At 43.0% G+C, this 16,924-nt stretch overlaps 1 protein-coding gene across 1 annotated transcript in view; it reads right to left on the minus strand.

Moving 5' to 3' along the window:
* Window positions 1-9,838: 9,838 nt before the first annotated feature.
* Window positions 9,839-16,924, minus strand: part of LOC111980827 (procollagen galactosyltransferase 1) — a 38,531-nt gene continuing 31,445 nt past the window's right edge. The window contains exons 3-12 of the mRNA XM_024011835.2: window positions 16,642-16,759; window positions 15,705-15,839; window positions 15,349-15,553; window positions 14,373-14,492; window positions 14,000-14,076; window positions 13,283-13,389; window positions 12,892-13,024; window positions 11,867-11,994; window positions 11,253-11,459; window positions 9,839-10,952 (exon numbers count right to left, since the gene is read on the minus strand). Of these exons, the coding sequence (XP_023867603.1) occupies window positions 10,682-10,952; window positions 11,253-11,459; window positions 11,867-11,994; window positions 12,892-13,024; window positions 13,283-13,389; window positions 14,000-14,076; window positions 14,373-14,492; window positions 15,349-15,553; window positions 15,705-15,839; window positions 16,642-16,759 (1,501 nt within the window). The 3' untranslated portion in view covers window positions 9,839-10,681. The remainder of the gene's footprint in view (window positions 10,953-11,252; window positions 11,460-11,866; window positions 11,995-12,891; window positions 13,025-13,282; window positions 13,390-13,999; window positions 14,077-14,372; window positions 14,493-15,348; window positions 15,554-15,704; window positions 15,840-16,641; window positions 16,760-16,924) is intronic.

The following is a 16,924-nucleotide window of genomic DNA, read 5'->3' on the forward strand; positions in this document are numbered from 1 at the left end:
ATTTCCGCGCCAAACCATGACCTAGTCATGATTGCGGTAAAGTTCTGCCTATGGCTTCATTGTCTACATCAGGTCGTGGAGTAAGGCCCTACTTGACTGAGTGGATAATACCCACCGTGTGGAGGTGTTGGCTCCACCACTATCACTAGCAGGCCGCTAGTTTCTCGAAGCTCCGCTACAGATAGCTTCACAGTTGGTGCACAGTTTGCATATGCCGGTGTAGGTTGTGCATAGAACCGGCTTAATATGATTTTGTTTTTGGCAAATTCTACACTGTGTCTAACATTGTCCTACATTATTAAATGCAATCCAAATTCTTCTGTGCTTCCGTCTCATTTTCCAGCTGTTGTTTTCACAGTGTCCTTCCTTTCTCTCCTCGGCTGCTAAGTGCGTGACTGTGCGCTTGAGCATTTAGGCCTATATTGTTTTATATTTTTTTCGTTCTTGAATTAGTTAATTCTATTCATTTAAATCTTTTGATTATTCATATCTTAATTTTATTTTTTATATATTAATAGATTTAGCTCTTCTGATATGAGAAGCCGGCTCAAAACGTTCACCTATATAAGAGCCGGCTCTTAGAGCCGACTCATTGGCGAACGACCCCATCACTAGGCTGAGGTGTATTGGGGAATAACGCGGAGTTTGTTAGTGTTGAAACGCCAAGTTATTGTTCAATTCGCTTTTTGCTTTACGGTCAGGGACAGTATGAGTGTAGCCAGATCCTTTTTCACTCGCTATCCTTGTTTCAATTTGTGGTTTACCGGATTCGTCATTATCCTCGAGATGACGTACAGACGAAACGACCCTGCTAGCTAGCCGGTACATTAGGCAAGCTAGCTAGCTAACTATCCAGCAGCATCGTAGTTATCCTAGCTACCACAAAATCATCACCGGCTGCCTGCATTTCTTGTGACTGATGGAGCTCCCCGGTTGTTTCTTCTACCTGTTAAATCCCTGGAGGGCTCTCCTCTCTCGTTGACGGAGGCTGGCTATCTCTGTCCGGTTCTCCTCATTCAACTAAGGTGGACGGTATCTTAAGTGTTTAACCTCTGTATCCGAAAGGACAAAACTTTTTTATATATTTTCGGGGGCGCATCAAACAGACCTGGAACACATTTATTTTTTTTCTGATGAAAACTAGTTCTTGGAGCCCAGCTTCATAATATACTGTCACGTTCTACCATAGTTTTTTTTTGTGTTTTCTTTTTTTAGTGTTGGTCAGGACGTGAGCTGGGTGGGCATTCTATGTTGTGTGTCTAGTTTGTCCATTCTATGTATGGCCTGATATGGTTATCAGAGGCAGGTGTTAGTCATTGTTCCTCTGATTGGAACCATATTAGGTAGCTTGTTTGTGTGGGGTTGGTGGGTGGGTGTTGTTTCTGTCTTTGTGTTCTCTGCACCAGATAGACGTGTTTCGGTTTTGCCACGTTTTGTTATTTTTGTAGTTTGTATAGTGTTCTTCGTTGTCGTCTTCAATAAATAGAAGAATGTATTTCTAACCACGCTGCGTCTTGGTCCGATCCCTGCTACACCTTCTTCTTCAGCGAAGAAATGAATCCCTTATGTATTTAGTAATGGCTAAAAAAACAGGCCTTATTTTAGGTCATTTTCACCCTATTAGTTCTATCGAGCAACACTTTTTTGACAAACTTATTGTTTCTAATGGCTGCTGGGTAATTGATATCCATCGAAATTTCATCGTAGGCATGAATGAGCGAATGCTGTGCAGGTTCCATGAGTTCAAACCAGATGGAGTCCTAAGCTCATTGATTTGTAGATTGACACAGTTGCCACCTCAGATTATGAGCCTAGCAGTGTGTCCCAATGAGTTATGTAGTACCCCAAGAAGCACATTTACCTCACATGCTTCCTCGAAGAAGGCAGAAGTGATGACACAAGCTGTTTTAAGCGTGTGTGAGTTGACTACTAGCGGGATAAGGCAGAGCAGGTTCGATGCTGGTTGATGAATTTACAATGAATGTAACATGGAAAATATGTTTTTCTCGACCAGAGATGACTAAATTAAATGTCAGGCTTTATTGATAATCATCATTATATTACTTCACATAATCTGTTAATGCTTTTTCAGTGCTTCCTCTGCGTTAGCAGTGGTGGAAAGGGACAGAAAGAAGCGCAAGGAAGTTTTCCTGTGAGGGAAGTGGTGGTGTATCCAGGGAGAAAACTAAACTAATTCTTCTGAAATGTAATTATGGTCTTATGCTGCCACTATTGGATTATGTTTAGAACTGCAGTAGTCTGAATAATGTGTAATTCTTACTAAGTAGTAATTACCTAGAATGGCTAAAATATAAAATCTTCTAGTTCATCTTACCACTTACACCATAAAATTAACATTTATAGCATAACAACAAATGAAACTTACATAAATCAAAACCAACATACTAGATTAATTTAATAGAGGTGTGACTTGTCTTTTTATATATATTGTATATAACATTTATTTAGAATGGGTGACATTATCTGCCAAAGTAACCAGTCCTCGTAAAAAAGAAGAGCTGTCCAGTTGGTACAAATATCAAAGGCATTTTTCCTCAAAAGTGAGGTTACAGTTTATCAATGTTCAAAGCAGAATTAACTTTCCTCGTTGTTCTCTAATGTAGTGGTATGATATACCTTTTCTAGCCCTGAGTCTCTACTTTTATCCCCAATGTAAAAAACACATTTCAACAATTTGCTACATAAGACAGACATTCAGACGGTGGTCACATTTGAAGGAGGCAGGTAATATGCATTTGTGGAAAAAAACAACATTTATTATTTGTCCCTCTGAACTGAAACCATCACGTAATAGATTTTGCACAAATACCAGGTCTGTCATTGAAACAACCCCATGCCTTGATTAGCTATGAAAAACACAAATCATTCTCTTTCATAACTTTTTCTTCAAAACAATTAAAGCAATTTACAAAGTTTTCAGAAATGGATATATAGGCCATTGAAGAATGGAACTCTCTTATGTTTCCCCCATCTGAACTAGATGAAGTAGATGAAGCAGATGTAATGTTGTCCTCTCTTGTTTTGAACAGTCAATCAAGCATGAAAGGGAGAGACCAGCCTCCCCCTGTACCAGTTGTGTGTCCATTGAAGAGTGACAAGTCAATGGAAATACCATAACCGGTTTAGAAGAGGGACGACTTTTCTACAGATCAAAGGTAAGATAATCAGAGTCTGGTCACGAGTCAAACAACACTGTCTCGAGTCATTTCTCCTCCCCATTTAGTGATTCTGTTGTTACTCATTCTCCATAGACTAGTCCATTTTGTCCATTTTCATCAGTCCTAAAACAATATTAAACAAACACACATTCCTCCCTGTGTGTGTGGTGTGTGTGTGTTGTGTGTGTTGTGTGTGTGGTGTGTGTGTGTGTGTGTGTGTGTGTGTGTGTGTGGTGTGTGTGTGTGTGTGTGTGTGTGTGTGTGGTGTGTGGTGTGTGTGTGTGTGTGTGTGTGTGTGTGCACTCCTGGATGAGGAGATGTAATCTCTAGTCACTTTTTACCCTACCTACATGTACTGTACATATTAACTCAATACCTGGTACTCCTGCACATTGACACCCCCCCCCCCCCTCAGTACTGGACTCCTTATAGTCTCAATATTACCTCAACTACCTGGTACCCTGGCACATTGACTCCAGTACTGGTACTCCTTATAGCGTCATTATTAATCAACTACCTGTACCCTGCACATTGACTCAGTACTGGTATCCATATAGTCTCATTATTACCTCACTACCTGGTACTTTCTGCAACATTGAACTCCAGTAACTGGTACTTCCTTATAGTCTCATTATTAACCTCAACTACTGGTACCCCTGCAACATTGTCTCAGTACTGGTATACCTTATAGTCTCATATTACGCCAACAACCTGGTACCCCTGAACATGACTCAGTACTGGTACTTCTTATAGTCCTAATTATTGTATTATCTTGTGTTACTATCTGCCCTTGTTTTATTAGCTTATTTTTCTTCTTTTTGAACAAGCACTTTTTTGGGAAAGGGCTCGCAGCATTTCATGGTTGAATTGTACATCTGTTGTATTCGGTACATGTGACAAATACAATATTGTTTATTTGAAGCGTTGCGTCAAAACCATGTCATCGGGTCAAATGGTCCCATCTGCGCCGAACTGCGTTTCAATCACGCCCCTCATTCAGTATAAAGTTGTTTTTGACAAACATGGAAATGGTCAGTTTTGTCCACGAGGTTAGAGTAATAGCACGTTAAACTATTAAGACAGAACATTTTCAAAATTACCAACTAAGGAAGTCATTGTTACCGTCTTCATTGACTTGTCAATCCCCCAAACCCTGGCCTGGTTAGATTACCAAGGTGTCTAAGTGGTCTGAGGCAGGTGTTAGATTACTCACTGTTCTAGTGTCTGAGCAGATGTTTAGATTACTCAACTGTTCTAGTGTCTGAGGCAGGTGGTAGAATTACCAGCTTGTTCTAGTGGTCTGAGGCAAGTGTAGATTACTCCAGCTGTCTAGTGGTTCTGAGGCAGGTTGTTAGATTACTCCGCTGTTCTAGTGGTATGAGGGAGGTGTTAGATTAACTCCAGCTGTTCTACAGTGGTCTAGGCAGTGTAGAATTACTCAGCTGTTCTAGTGGTCTGAGGCAGGTGGTAGTTACTCAGCTGTTCTAGTGGTCTGAGGCAATGGGGTAGTTACTCAGCTGTTCCTAGTGGTCTGGGAGAGGTAGTTTAGATTACCTCCAGCTGTTCTAGTGGTCTGAGGCGGTGTAGGATTACTCAGCTGTCTAGTGGTCCTGAGGGCAGGTTTAGATTACTCAGCTGTTTCAGTGGTCTGAGGCAAGGTGCAGATTACTCAGCTGTTTAGTGGTCTGAGACAGGTGTTAGATTCTCAAGCTGTTCTAGTGTCTGAGGATGTGTTAGATTACTCCAGCTGTTCTAGTGTCTGAGGCAAAAAGTACAGGCTTTTTAACTTTTATTTTATCAGGAAGTCAAGGTCTCTTTTACAGATGAGCCCTGATTTACATAAATTACTGAAAATACACATCAATATAAATACAAAATYCAAGCAGAAAGAAAAAGCCATAAAAAACAACACATTCATCAGCAATAAGGTCCTCCAACCGCTTTCTGAATTGCCCTAAATTTATTTRACATTTTGAAGATTGTTCCACAAATAAGGTGCAAGAAAARYAAGTTGATTTAGGCTACCTAGAAGAGAACAAGTTAATTTCCAGAGTTAGCCATCCCTGAGACTGGGTGTGGTAACTCGTATGTCTTAAGTTTGTATGATGTCAGGTACTTTTTGTAAAAGGGCTTTATATATGAACATCTAGCAATTTATCAACCCTCGTGACATCAAATAGGGCCAACCAACTTCTCTGGTAAAAAAAAAGTTGGAAAGATGCGAAAGTTGTCGGGAAAACGTATTGGTTAGCAATCCACAGATCATTGGGCAAGACTGCGAGAAGATGACGTACGGCGTAATGAAACACGTCACGATGTGTAGCCAACAGGGCATTATGCCGTGTTCAGGTGCTAGTTGGAACAAGGAAACTGACATTTCGGACTTGCTAGTTGAACGCGGGGTGTGTATAACTCAGTGGTGGGCCGTCAGGGCCACCACTGGCCTAAACAGGCCTAAACAGGCCACCACTGGCCTAAACAGCATCAAAATATAAAACAATTTAAAATATATTTTCCCACAAATATGTATTAAATTATTCCCCAGAGTAAGAGTTATACTCTTCATTTCATAGCTTTCCTCTTGGTTGCACTGCTTCCAGCCCCAGGTTAAGATTTGGAGGGCTGGTCTTTATGTTAGATCTTTTATCCAATCATATTCAGCCATCATGTGTTGTCAGGGGTCTAAAATCTGCCCTCAGGCCTTCAGAATCAACAGTGCGGGCGCTTGTAGCTTAAAGTGAATGGAAATGAAAATTTAGTGTCAACCAAGCAGCTTTAGAGTTGGCTATTGTACGCCTGCTGGCTGGCTCCAGTGTTACACAGGAGCCAGCTAGCAGGCGTAGTGCGTGCACGTCTTTTGATTGGATTACCAATATTGAGAGGCAGGTCCCATGGGCAGGTCTATGCAGATCTAGGAAACTGAATTTGATAAACGAATTAATTTGCGTACTACTAAGCTGTTTTTTCAACCCACAATGGCGGAAGGAGGAGAAGATATCGATTTGGTCGAGGATATAATTATAACGCCATTCTCAAGACGAACTTTTCAAGAAAAGTTAGACATTGTAAGGAGAGGTCGCCCGACGCCGAGGCTACAAAGCCTGTCACAGGCGGGAAAGGGGTTAGTTCGCTCGCACTTTCAAAGTTCCAACTACGAGCGCTATCAATGGCTCACAGGCTCCTACAAGCAATGGTGCTTTTGAAAACTTTTGGGGACACCCGAGTGGATCTACAGCTCAACGAACAGCGCGCAGGGCAACGGAGCTGCACAATGAAAAGGTGAAGAAAAATAGGGAAATATTGAAAGACTCATTGATTGTGTCATGTTTTTGGGTAAACACTGTTTACTCAAAAATGTCAATTTTTGTCAATTTCAAGGTGACGCAACCCTGTTATACTGCGTTTCTGTCTAAATGTATAGTGTCTAGAGCCATGGCATCATAATGATGGTAATAGAGGTGGATTAATTCGGGTGGGACTGTGTAGGACTCCCTGAAGGCCCAGGCCCCAGGCCCACGGCACGCCACTGGTATAACTACAACAAGTTAGCAAGTCTGACATTTCCGAGTTTCCTAGTTTCGACTAGGACATGAACAAAGCTTAGTGTCAGACTCAGAGCGGCATGAACATCTCCCAGATAGTCCTTTTGTTTGTCCAAGCACGAATTTGGCTATGTGTGGTATGCCTTGGTCAGACGCGAAAATCTTCAGATAACATGACAGAACTGCATAGTCATAGGCCTATTCGTCTTGTCTGTAAATAATTAGACATACAAAAGAAAACCATGTGTGTGAAAGTCGTAAATATGTTCCATTGACTTACCGCAACAGTCCTCAAAAAGCAGTCTTAGTTGTCTCAGACATTCCGCCACTGTGCGGAGTCTTGACACTGTCCATGTTATATCGTAGTATTTAATCCTAYGAATACCACTACCGTTTTGACACGGGATAAGTGTGGTGTTCATTCCCGGTAAATGAGAATAATTCTCTCCCTGTTCAGTAGGCGTATGTTTTACACCACGCCGCTGGCGCAGGTGTATATTCAACTCCAACAAAGACATTTCTAGCTGTCTGATTCCATGTAGGCACGCAACACAAAACAATTAGGCTAACACGCATTCAAATAGCCTAGCACAAAATGTGGTAGACTATACATTTCATGCAATGTAGAACAAAAAACATTCAAAAAAATGATCAATTTCCCACAGAGGTGTGTAATTGTCAGTTTGAATAGGCAGTGTCCTTTGCGCATCACTGTAGCCTAGCCCAGAGTCCACTCAGCCGTTATCGGTMGTCTCATATCCTCCGACTGATTTCCTCAATCTCTTTGAGAAGTAAAACTGTGTCATAGAACAATCTTTTCAGGTCTATCAACTAGGGTTTTCCGTCCCTACTTACAGTCTTGTTCCGCTAAGCATCTTGTCCGACCGCATTCCTATGTCGCAACATTATTGGCGTCAACTGCGTCAACTCAACCATGGCTATAATTGTTTTTCTGAGGGATATAAATAACAGCAGGCGGCGTGACCGTTACGCAAGGGCATTTTTTTWAATCTTCAAATGTTTGATATATAAACCACTTGGTCCCGTGTGGCTCAGTTGGTAGAGCATGGRGCTTGCAACGCCAGGGTTGTGGGTTCATTCCCCACGGGGGGACCAGGATGAATATGTATGAACTTTCCAATTTGTAAGTCGCTCTGGATAAGAGCGTCTGCTAAATGACTTAAATGTAAACTTYAAAATTACAGTTTTGGGGCACAATGCCTATCAAGGTTCAAGTTTAGCGGGCCATCACACTGGGAGCAAAAGAGCTGGTTTATAAAGCACACATGAAACAGAGTAGGCCTAGCCTAGGTCTTATTCCCATTTTGCAGAATTCCCTGACTGTAGTAACTTTTAGTAACTTGTTGGTAAGTAGAAAGCATGGAGATCCCATAGTTATTTTTTAATTCTGTGTTAGAGTTTGTTCACTGAGGAGTTATGGCACATGTAAAAAGGAACTCTGCAATTTGACACCCAACAACCATATAATCACAAACAGACATAACTTTGATAAGGTTTCAGTGGTGCAACATCTAGCCAATTTGGTCATGACATCAATCTCAAAGTAAAATGGAGACATCTCTAATTTGACAATCTGGAGGAAAAGAGACCATAATTATCATTTTTTTAACAAAATATTTAATTATTTGGTATGAAGTTACAAAAACGCTGTTATGACAGACAATGTAATCCCTTAGACTACTATGAGTGAATCTCAACTGAATCTTAATATCTCCCACCTAACAGCTAGAACCAACACCTTGGGAGGTCCCCAGACCAGGGGTGTCATTCCACYGAGGGCCTAGTGTCTGCAGTTTTTTTTTCTCCTTTCAATTAAGACCTAGACAACCAGGTGAGGGGAGTTCCTTACTAATCAGTGACCTTAATTCATCAATCAAGTACAATGTAGGAGCGAAAACCCACWGACACTCGGCCCTTCGTGGAATAAATTTGACACGTGCTCTAGACCAGGGTTTTCCAAACTCGGTCTTGGGGACCCCCCTGGGTGCACGTTTTGATTTTTTGCAGCTGATTCAAATAATCAATTCATCATCAAGCTTTGATTATTTGAATGTGCTGTTTAGTGGTAGGGCAAAAACCAAAATGTGCASCCAGGGGGGGGGGGGGGGSCAGAGCCAAGTTTGGGAAACCAATGCCCTAGGCAATTCCAGTCCTCGAGGTCCTGATTGGTGTCACAGTTTTGCCCCAGCTAACACACCTGACTCCAATAATCACCTAATCAGTTTAGAATGCAATTTGATCAATCACCTGTGTTTGCTAGGGATGGAGAAGGGGGGGGGGGGGGGGGGGCCAGAGCCAAGTTTGGGAAACCAATGCCCTAGGCAATTCCAGTCCTCGAGGTCCTGATTGGTGTCACAGTTTTGCCCCAGCTAACACACCTGACTCCAATAATCACCTAATCAGTTTAGAATGCAATTTGATCAATCACCTGTGTTTGCTAGGGATGGAGAAAGAGTGTGACACCAATCAGGCCCCGAGGACTGGAGTTGCCCACCCCTGCTCTAGACGGACACCTCTTCTGACAGGCCAGCAATAAATAACTAAAAGATGAAAAGCATGACGATCCATCCAAGCTCTGTCTCTTATCTGTTAAACACAGGCTTCTATTTAACTGCTATACTACACGGTCCAAAGTGTTTCTGCCGACCGACCAAGTTTGGATGTGGCTGGGAGGAATCACATGGCTCCTCCTCGACCACAAAAGTGTGAGGCGTCTACTGCGGTCGCTCCCGCCGGTGACCCTCTGTGTGAAGGCGACAAGCCATTAGCCTGGAAACAGACCAGAGGTGGCAAGTGGGGGAAAGGAGTACTCCACTGCTATAAACAGCTCTACTGTAACTCAATGGCCATGGACTGACAGYGAAAGCGGATAGGGGTGAATCCTAACGTCCYCTTAAGTCAAATTTTTACTTATAGTGATGCATTGATGTCAATTAACAGATGAGGAAGATTTGACTGAAGTGGAAGTTAGGATTCTACCCATAGTTATTAACATTGGGAGCTGTTGGTTTTTAAGAAGATGTAGTCCACAGCTATAAAGAGCACTACTGTAGCTCAATGGTTAGGGTCTGATAGGGAGGTCGGGTAGCCAAGTCATTCCTTTTGGGAGATGATGCTTTTTAATTACTYCGGTTTTGGTATTAATCTCATTTGTCATATGATGGGACTTTGAGCTCCGTTTTGAGGTTTTCGTGAAACTATGGAACTCGTTTGCGAAGCAGCACACACAACTTTCAAGCARKAATCTCRAATCGATGCAATAGATGTTAGTTCTAGCTATAGTTTACAAATGAACAAATGAAAAAGATCCTCTTAAAGCTATCTCGAAAAAGCATGCAGATGCTCGTCTTTTCCAGTCCTTTCAGAAAGACTGCTACAGTTCACTGTTATAGTACATGCACACACGTTAATTAATAACAATTAATAAATGAATTATTCATTCTAGAGGTGACAAGGTCTCGGGTCAGTTGTGAGATTTGGCATGATGAACTAGGCTATAAGGCACTTGAGGCATGGTAGTGACAAACAAAGTTCCAGTTCACAGGCCAATCACATCACTGAAATGTAATAGACAGTCCAACCAGATCACTGTTGACATACAGACCCCACCCTGTATTTGGGTCTTGTAAATGCAGCAACAACAAAAAAGGTGAGTCCAACATATTTCTGAAATGAAAAAGGAAATGGAATAATTTTTTCTCTCCAAAAGAATGCAACTAATCCCTTTAACTTGTAATCTTTGGTTAAAAAAGGAAGCAAAAACAGGCGCCTACTATACGTCATGTTGCTGCAATGAAAGGGGGCTAAAACGTTAAAAAAACGACACAAAAAAAACCCTTGGTGGTTCACATCACTCACGATGGTTCTTAATCTTCAGCATATCTCTCCATCCATACTCCATCGCCAATCCCATCCCCTTCCTCTCCACCCCTTCTCCTCTCATAGTTCGTCCCGTGTGGCTGTGCTGTCCAGAGGTGACTGGAGTACGTCAGAGTTCTGGGCCTCGCTGCTGATCTCAGCCTGCTCCTGGGTCTTCCCCGAGCGGGCCCGGTCCCAGTCCGTACGCACCTTCTCGTTGTCCCACACCACGGAGGTCTCTGTGTCGCTGATGTAGCCCGAGTCTCCTGTGTAGTGAGTGGGGAACACTAGCAGGGGCTCGGCCGAGAAGGCCTTCAGGTCCCGCTCCTCAAAGTGCTCCATGTAGTCCGAGCTGGAGAGAGGTAAGAGAGAGGAGATAAAGATGTCACGGGATACATTGAAAAGAGGAATGGGTGAATCCTTGATTCCTTTTGTCTTCTCTCCTTGCAGCCTCCTTAAACCGTGAAGGGGAGCTTCGAGAAGAGAATATCTTTCTCCTCTCATGCTCCCTTAGTTTCCTGCAGACACTTTGAAAAGGAGGCGAGAAGAGAGGATTCAAGGAATCCAGGAAAATACTTTTGAGATTTACCCGGAYAGACAGGCGACAGAAAGACAAAGAGAGAAAGCGTGCGACAGAGAGAGGTGAACTTACACAGGGTGTTTATTGAACATGACAGGGAGGAACTCATCTACGGGTAATATCCTCTTCAACGGCTCTGCCCTCAGCAGCTTCTGGGCTCCTTGTAATGACATCATATAGCCCAGCGTCCAATAGGAGTAGTCGGCCTCCACCAGGTTGTGTATATTGGGCACGGACTTCTCAGGGCGGTCCACCTGCATCCTCTTCCTGCCGATATAACTGGGAGGAGGAACAGTTGGGGAAGAGAAAGTTGAAGTTTACACCACATGGGAAGGGTAGACAGTAAGTGCGGAGTCAGCAAGCTAGAACGGGGGTTCTTAACTCTTAAAAGGACTGCTAACATTACAATTAACACTTAAGAACTAACCAAATACTGTATCATATGTCTGAGGGATCGGCCAGCGATATCCCAGGGACCAATGCCTGTCCGCGGACCAGAGGTTGAAAATCACTGACCTAGAATAGAGGATATCCCGTGTGTATAGTGGATGATATACAGTCTATGGAACAGTTACATCAGGTCCCAGTCTAGACCCTGGCTCTCCACTTCAGTCATCAAAACACAACAGTTATTGAATGTATCTCTGAGTGGAGCAGGCTAGTGGATCAGTATATGGAACACTCACATCAGGTCCCAGTCTAGCCCCTGGCTCTCCACTTCACTCATCAGGTTCATCAGGCGTCGCTTGAAGAAGACCTCGAAACGCAGATCGTCCTCGATCACCAGGGAACTCTTTAGACCCCGCTCTGCGATCTGAACACACACAGAGAAAAAACAGTGACCCTCACATTCAGAGGACGCAAAGAAACTTCTGTACACCATCTATACCTGAGAGTGACAGCCAGAGGTGTGTTCCAGGGTTGGGCTCAATTTAGAATTTTGGAATTGACTCCCAGTCAACTCATGAGTTGAAATTCGAACTGAATAGGCCACACCCCACAGGATTTTGAAATTGAGTGAAGTATAATTTAATTCAAAGAAATACCACTCAGTCGTAGAACATGAGAGTTTCACTGATAGGTCACACTTCCAGATACCAAAGACTATATCACTAGAATAGCCAATTATATTTCCACCAACCATTTTATTTCTTTGGCTTCTTTTTGAAAGCCTCAGGGTCAACTTGAGGGTTAAACTAATACTTTCTGGGAAATATTGTATTTTCCCCAAATTGAACAAAGTTTAGGTGATCCATGAAATATAATAACTTATTCACATACAGGTCAATGTTATTTTTCAATGTTATTCGCATACAGGTTTTGTTTTCCTTGACCATTCATTTTAAGAGTTTATCCCGCATGTTTGATGTTTTATGTGGAAGATGTACTGTAGAATAGAAGAGGCATTTGAATTTCATTGAATTAAATTCTATTTCCTTTAATTAAAATTGCAATTTTATATCCAGTTTACTACTTCAATTCAAATTCAGTTCAAGAATTGATTTGGATTTTGGAGCATCCTCAATAATATGATGAATTGAGCCCAACCCTAATGTATTCATTCGGAGAGAACCCTGTAGCAAAATTTAAAACAAATAATTAAAATCTGTGTTCTTATTGGACAAGTTCAGGTACTACCTCACCTGTTTCACAGTTTCTAAAAATGTTCTCCCTACTGAACACTACCCGGGCCTGCAGCTGCAGGGCTCACCTCTTTCCAGATGTTGTAGTGTGATAGGAAGCAGCCCAGCTCTCCCTTGGTGAGGGGCCTACCGTGGTACGGGTCACTGTAGCCTGGTAGCATGTGGATCCCCAGGGCATTGATCTCACTGATGTTCATCGCTCTGAGGGGGAGAGAGGGAGGGGCAGGAGAGAGGGGTGAGGGAGAAAGAGACAGAGACAAAGAGAGACACACAAATAGAGATGGAGAGAGACATAACGGGGTCATTTTGAGCGCTTGAAGACTTAGCGATATGACATCATAAACAGTGGGGCAACTTCTGCTGTGTGTGACGATGTCCCATCACTGAGTCTACCTTTAATGGTACAAGAAGTATATGACGTGCAGAGAGAAGAGTGCCTTCAAAAAGAGGTCAACTTACTTGCCGTCTACCGCTTGAATGACCTTGCAGGCAATCTCTTGCTCGTACAGAGTCCTCAGCATGCGATCCCGCCGGTCGGTCCGTTTCTTTAGGTTGATCATGAACACCTGCACACACGCAATACCTTACTTACTTAACCTTACTGTACAGTAGTGAGTCAATACATGCAATACCACATGACACCCACAGAGGGAGACATTTAGAGCTGAAGGGTACAAAAGAGACATTTTGAATTCTAGTGATAAATTCCAAAACGACAGCTACCCTTAGACACTCGGAAACAATTGGATAGGTGTATGAAATGTGGTGACAATTCAACCGATCCTACCAGAAGACATGGTGAAGCAATTGCCTTATTGCTTAAACCCATTAGATCCTTATACATCTTCAGGAGTGCCTAGGGCAGGGCTGACAAAAWGGCCCGAGTGTCTGCGTTTTTTTGTAATTTCATTTCAATTGTGTCCAATTAAGACCTASACAACCACGTGAGGGGATTTCCTAACTAATCAGTGACCTTAATTGATCAATCAAGTAGAAGGGAGGAGTGAAAATMTGTAAGTCGCTCTGGATAAGAGCGTCTGCTAAATGACTTAAATGTAAATGTAAATGAAAACCTGCAGACACTCAGCCTCCATAGAAAGAGTTTGACATTGTGGGCATAGGGGCTCGGGGTCAATAAGGAACAACAACCATATTCTGAGCTGGCTCATATCCCACCTCATCAAAGCCCAGTTTATCTTGTATCTTTACGGGGGCCGGGATGTACTCCGAGGGCAGCACATGAGGGTTCCGCACTGACGTGAGAAAGGAGAAAAATGATAGGAATGATAAAGAACTCACATGCCGACCAATAACATTTAGTTAGAGAAYAACGAAAAGCTCCAACTTCCAGCTGTGTTTTCCGATATCCACACTGGCCTACTACTTAGAATTAAGCAATGTATTGAGCAACCATCCTAAGTGGTAACCCAGTGAGACGTCAAAAAGACGTAATTTTAACCAGTTTTGCCTATTCGGATGCTAGTATATGCTAGTATGGACATTAAAGCCGACTACCTTTTGACCTGTGACAATATGACATAACACTCACCATTGACCTCCAACAAGGAATGCAGGAAGCTGTCTGCTTCGTCTGTCAGGGAGTTGTGGGCTCGCAGTGGCACGGGGAAATACCCATAAGTCTCTTTGTTACATAGGAACATCTGCACATCTGAGGAAGAGTAGAGTGTAGAGGGAGAAGAGAAGAGAAGTTTGTTATTAATGACAAGGTTACTACAAAACATTTACGCTTTTCTATGCCTATTCACGCTACAAGTCTCACTGCAGATTAGGTTCTTTGTGTCACACCTCAAAATATCCACCTTCYAAATTAGACACTTACGTATTTATGCAAAAGTGTATTAKGATATCTTACACAAAGCATACCCTATGTCCATGAATGGAATTAGAAAAAACAGACTCTGGGAACTAACCACTGTCTGTTAAACCCCCAGGAATTTTGCAAAAAAAAACATGCGCAGTGATTCGCCCCCTAGATTTGAGAAATACGTTTCCTGAGGGGCGGGACGGGGGTGGGGCAGGGGTGAAAAGTCTGTAGTCGTAGCCTCAGCTTATTCACCAAGCACCTCGGGAGCCGGAGAGCTGATCTAGAATCCGGTCCTCCCTGTCCATATAATCTTATTCATTACTGTTGTGGAAAACTCAGATCTAAAAAGGCAGCAATCCCGAATAACCACATTACACATACCTGCCATGTAAACAAAATAACAACAGTAGACATACCTGCCATGTGAACAGAATAACAACAGTAGGCCTACCTGCTATGTGAACAGAATAACAACAGTAGACCTATCTGCTATGTCAACAAAATAACAACAGTAGGACTACCTGCCATGTGAACAGAATAACAACAGTAGGCCTACCTGCTATGTGAACAGAATAACAACAGTAGGCCTACCTGCCATGTGAGCGTAGAGGGCAAACACAATGAAGTGTACCAAATCATTATCATGCTGTATGTGAAAGCTACCAAACAAGATAAAAGAGAGACAACACATTAACAGTACCTGCCATGCGAGCGGAGAAGGCGAAGACAATGATGTCATCGAAGGCCCAGCTGTAGTCTGGGTGAGGGGGGTGGAAGGCCAGCTGGCGTGACGCCTCCTTCCTCAAGTCAATCAGGAAGGTGGAGTGCACCATGGGAACCGCGAAGCATCCTTTACGCACCTGCTTTCTCATAGGGATGTAGGCCGGGGTGCGCTTATAGTAACCCTGGAGGAGGCAGAGGTGTTTGGAATACGATGAGTACTTCTGTTTCAATCAAGGTTATTGTGCTAACGCTTTAGTGCATGATTYCACGCAAAGTATCTGGGAGGACACGACCGCACGCGCAAACACACACAACACACAAATAGTAGCGTACCTGGGAGGTCATGCCACACCAGAAGTTGGAGTAGGCTGCACGGGACTCTAACATGGGAGCTACGATGGTCTTGTTCTCCTTGATMAGCTTCCACAGTACATTAGGATTGGTCAATAGGTTATCACAGTCCACCACCTAGACAGGAGAGAATGGAAAAGCGTGTGAGTATGTGTGATGGAAGGGGGAGAGGGAACAGTGAGACACATTATCCACTTCAAGCTTTAAAAATCACTCTGCAACATGCAACATCAATCCTCTCTAGTGACACTTTGAACAATGGATGTCATTGTAGCGGCAGCCTACGTCCAGCCACCAGAATCAGTGTTAGAAAGAGGAGGCAGCACAGGCCACAGCCTTGGGTTCAAATAGTATTTGTTTTCATTCATAAACTTTAGCAGCTCTATTTTAACCCAGTTCTAATTGCACKACATTACTGAAGACAAAAGGCACATTTCAAGAACAAAACGACCTCATCTGTGTTTTCACTCCATCATAAAAGTATACCCTTGCGAGTCCTGGACAATGTGTTCATGCTTAGGGGTGCAAGAATAGAACTCAAAGCTGTCATATTTAAGATTCTGGCAGGTTTATTCCAGAATGGTAAATAGTAACACCAAGCCAGATGAATTGGTTTACTCTAAACCAGAAGTGAGATAGGAAAGCATGACTCTCGCTGTTCTCTTATTGCGTTATTGTTCTTATAAGGAYAAGTCTTCGTCTCTGTAAAATAGGGCGGGTCGTCATGGAGAAAGACTTGACTATTCCAAATGGCACCCTATTCCCTACATAGTGCACGGCTTTTGACCAGGGCCAATCTACGTCACAAKTGGCACCCTATTCCCTACACACTATGTAGGGAATAGGGTGCCGTTGGGATTGCACCCTGTTTATCTGTAAAAGAGGGTGGGMTCGTCATGGAGACTGGAGAAAGAAGTACCATGAAGTAGTCTGCCCACATGTCTCTTGCGGAGTCCAGTGCTGCCTGCCGTAGCTTCATCACGTGTGCGTAGCGGAGGTTGGTCCACTGCTTCGGGCTGTCTGCATCCTGGTACTCTCTGAGGGACAAACATAAACAAACAGGACATTCAGTACATCCTCTCTGGGAACAATTTACAGCAAGGTGCTTCTCCGTAACACTTTACATTAAGGTGCCTCTCCGTAACACTTTACATTAAGGTGCCTCTCCGTAACACTTTACATTAAGGTGCCTCTCCGTAACA

The sequence above is a fragment of the Salvelinus sp. IW2-2015 genome, linkage group LG20 (genome assembly GCF_002910315.2).
Source record: "Salvelinus sp. IW2-2015 linkage group LG20, ASM291031v2, whole genome shotgun sequence".
NCBI lineage: Eukaryota > Metazoa > Chordata > Actinopteri > Salmoniformes > Salmonidae > Salvelinus > Salvelinus sp. IW2-2015.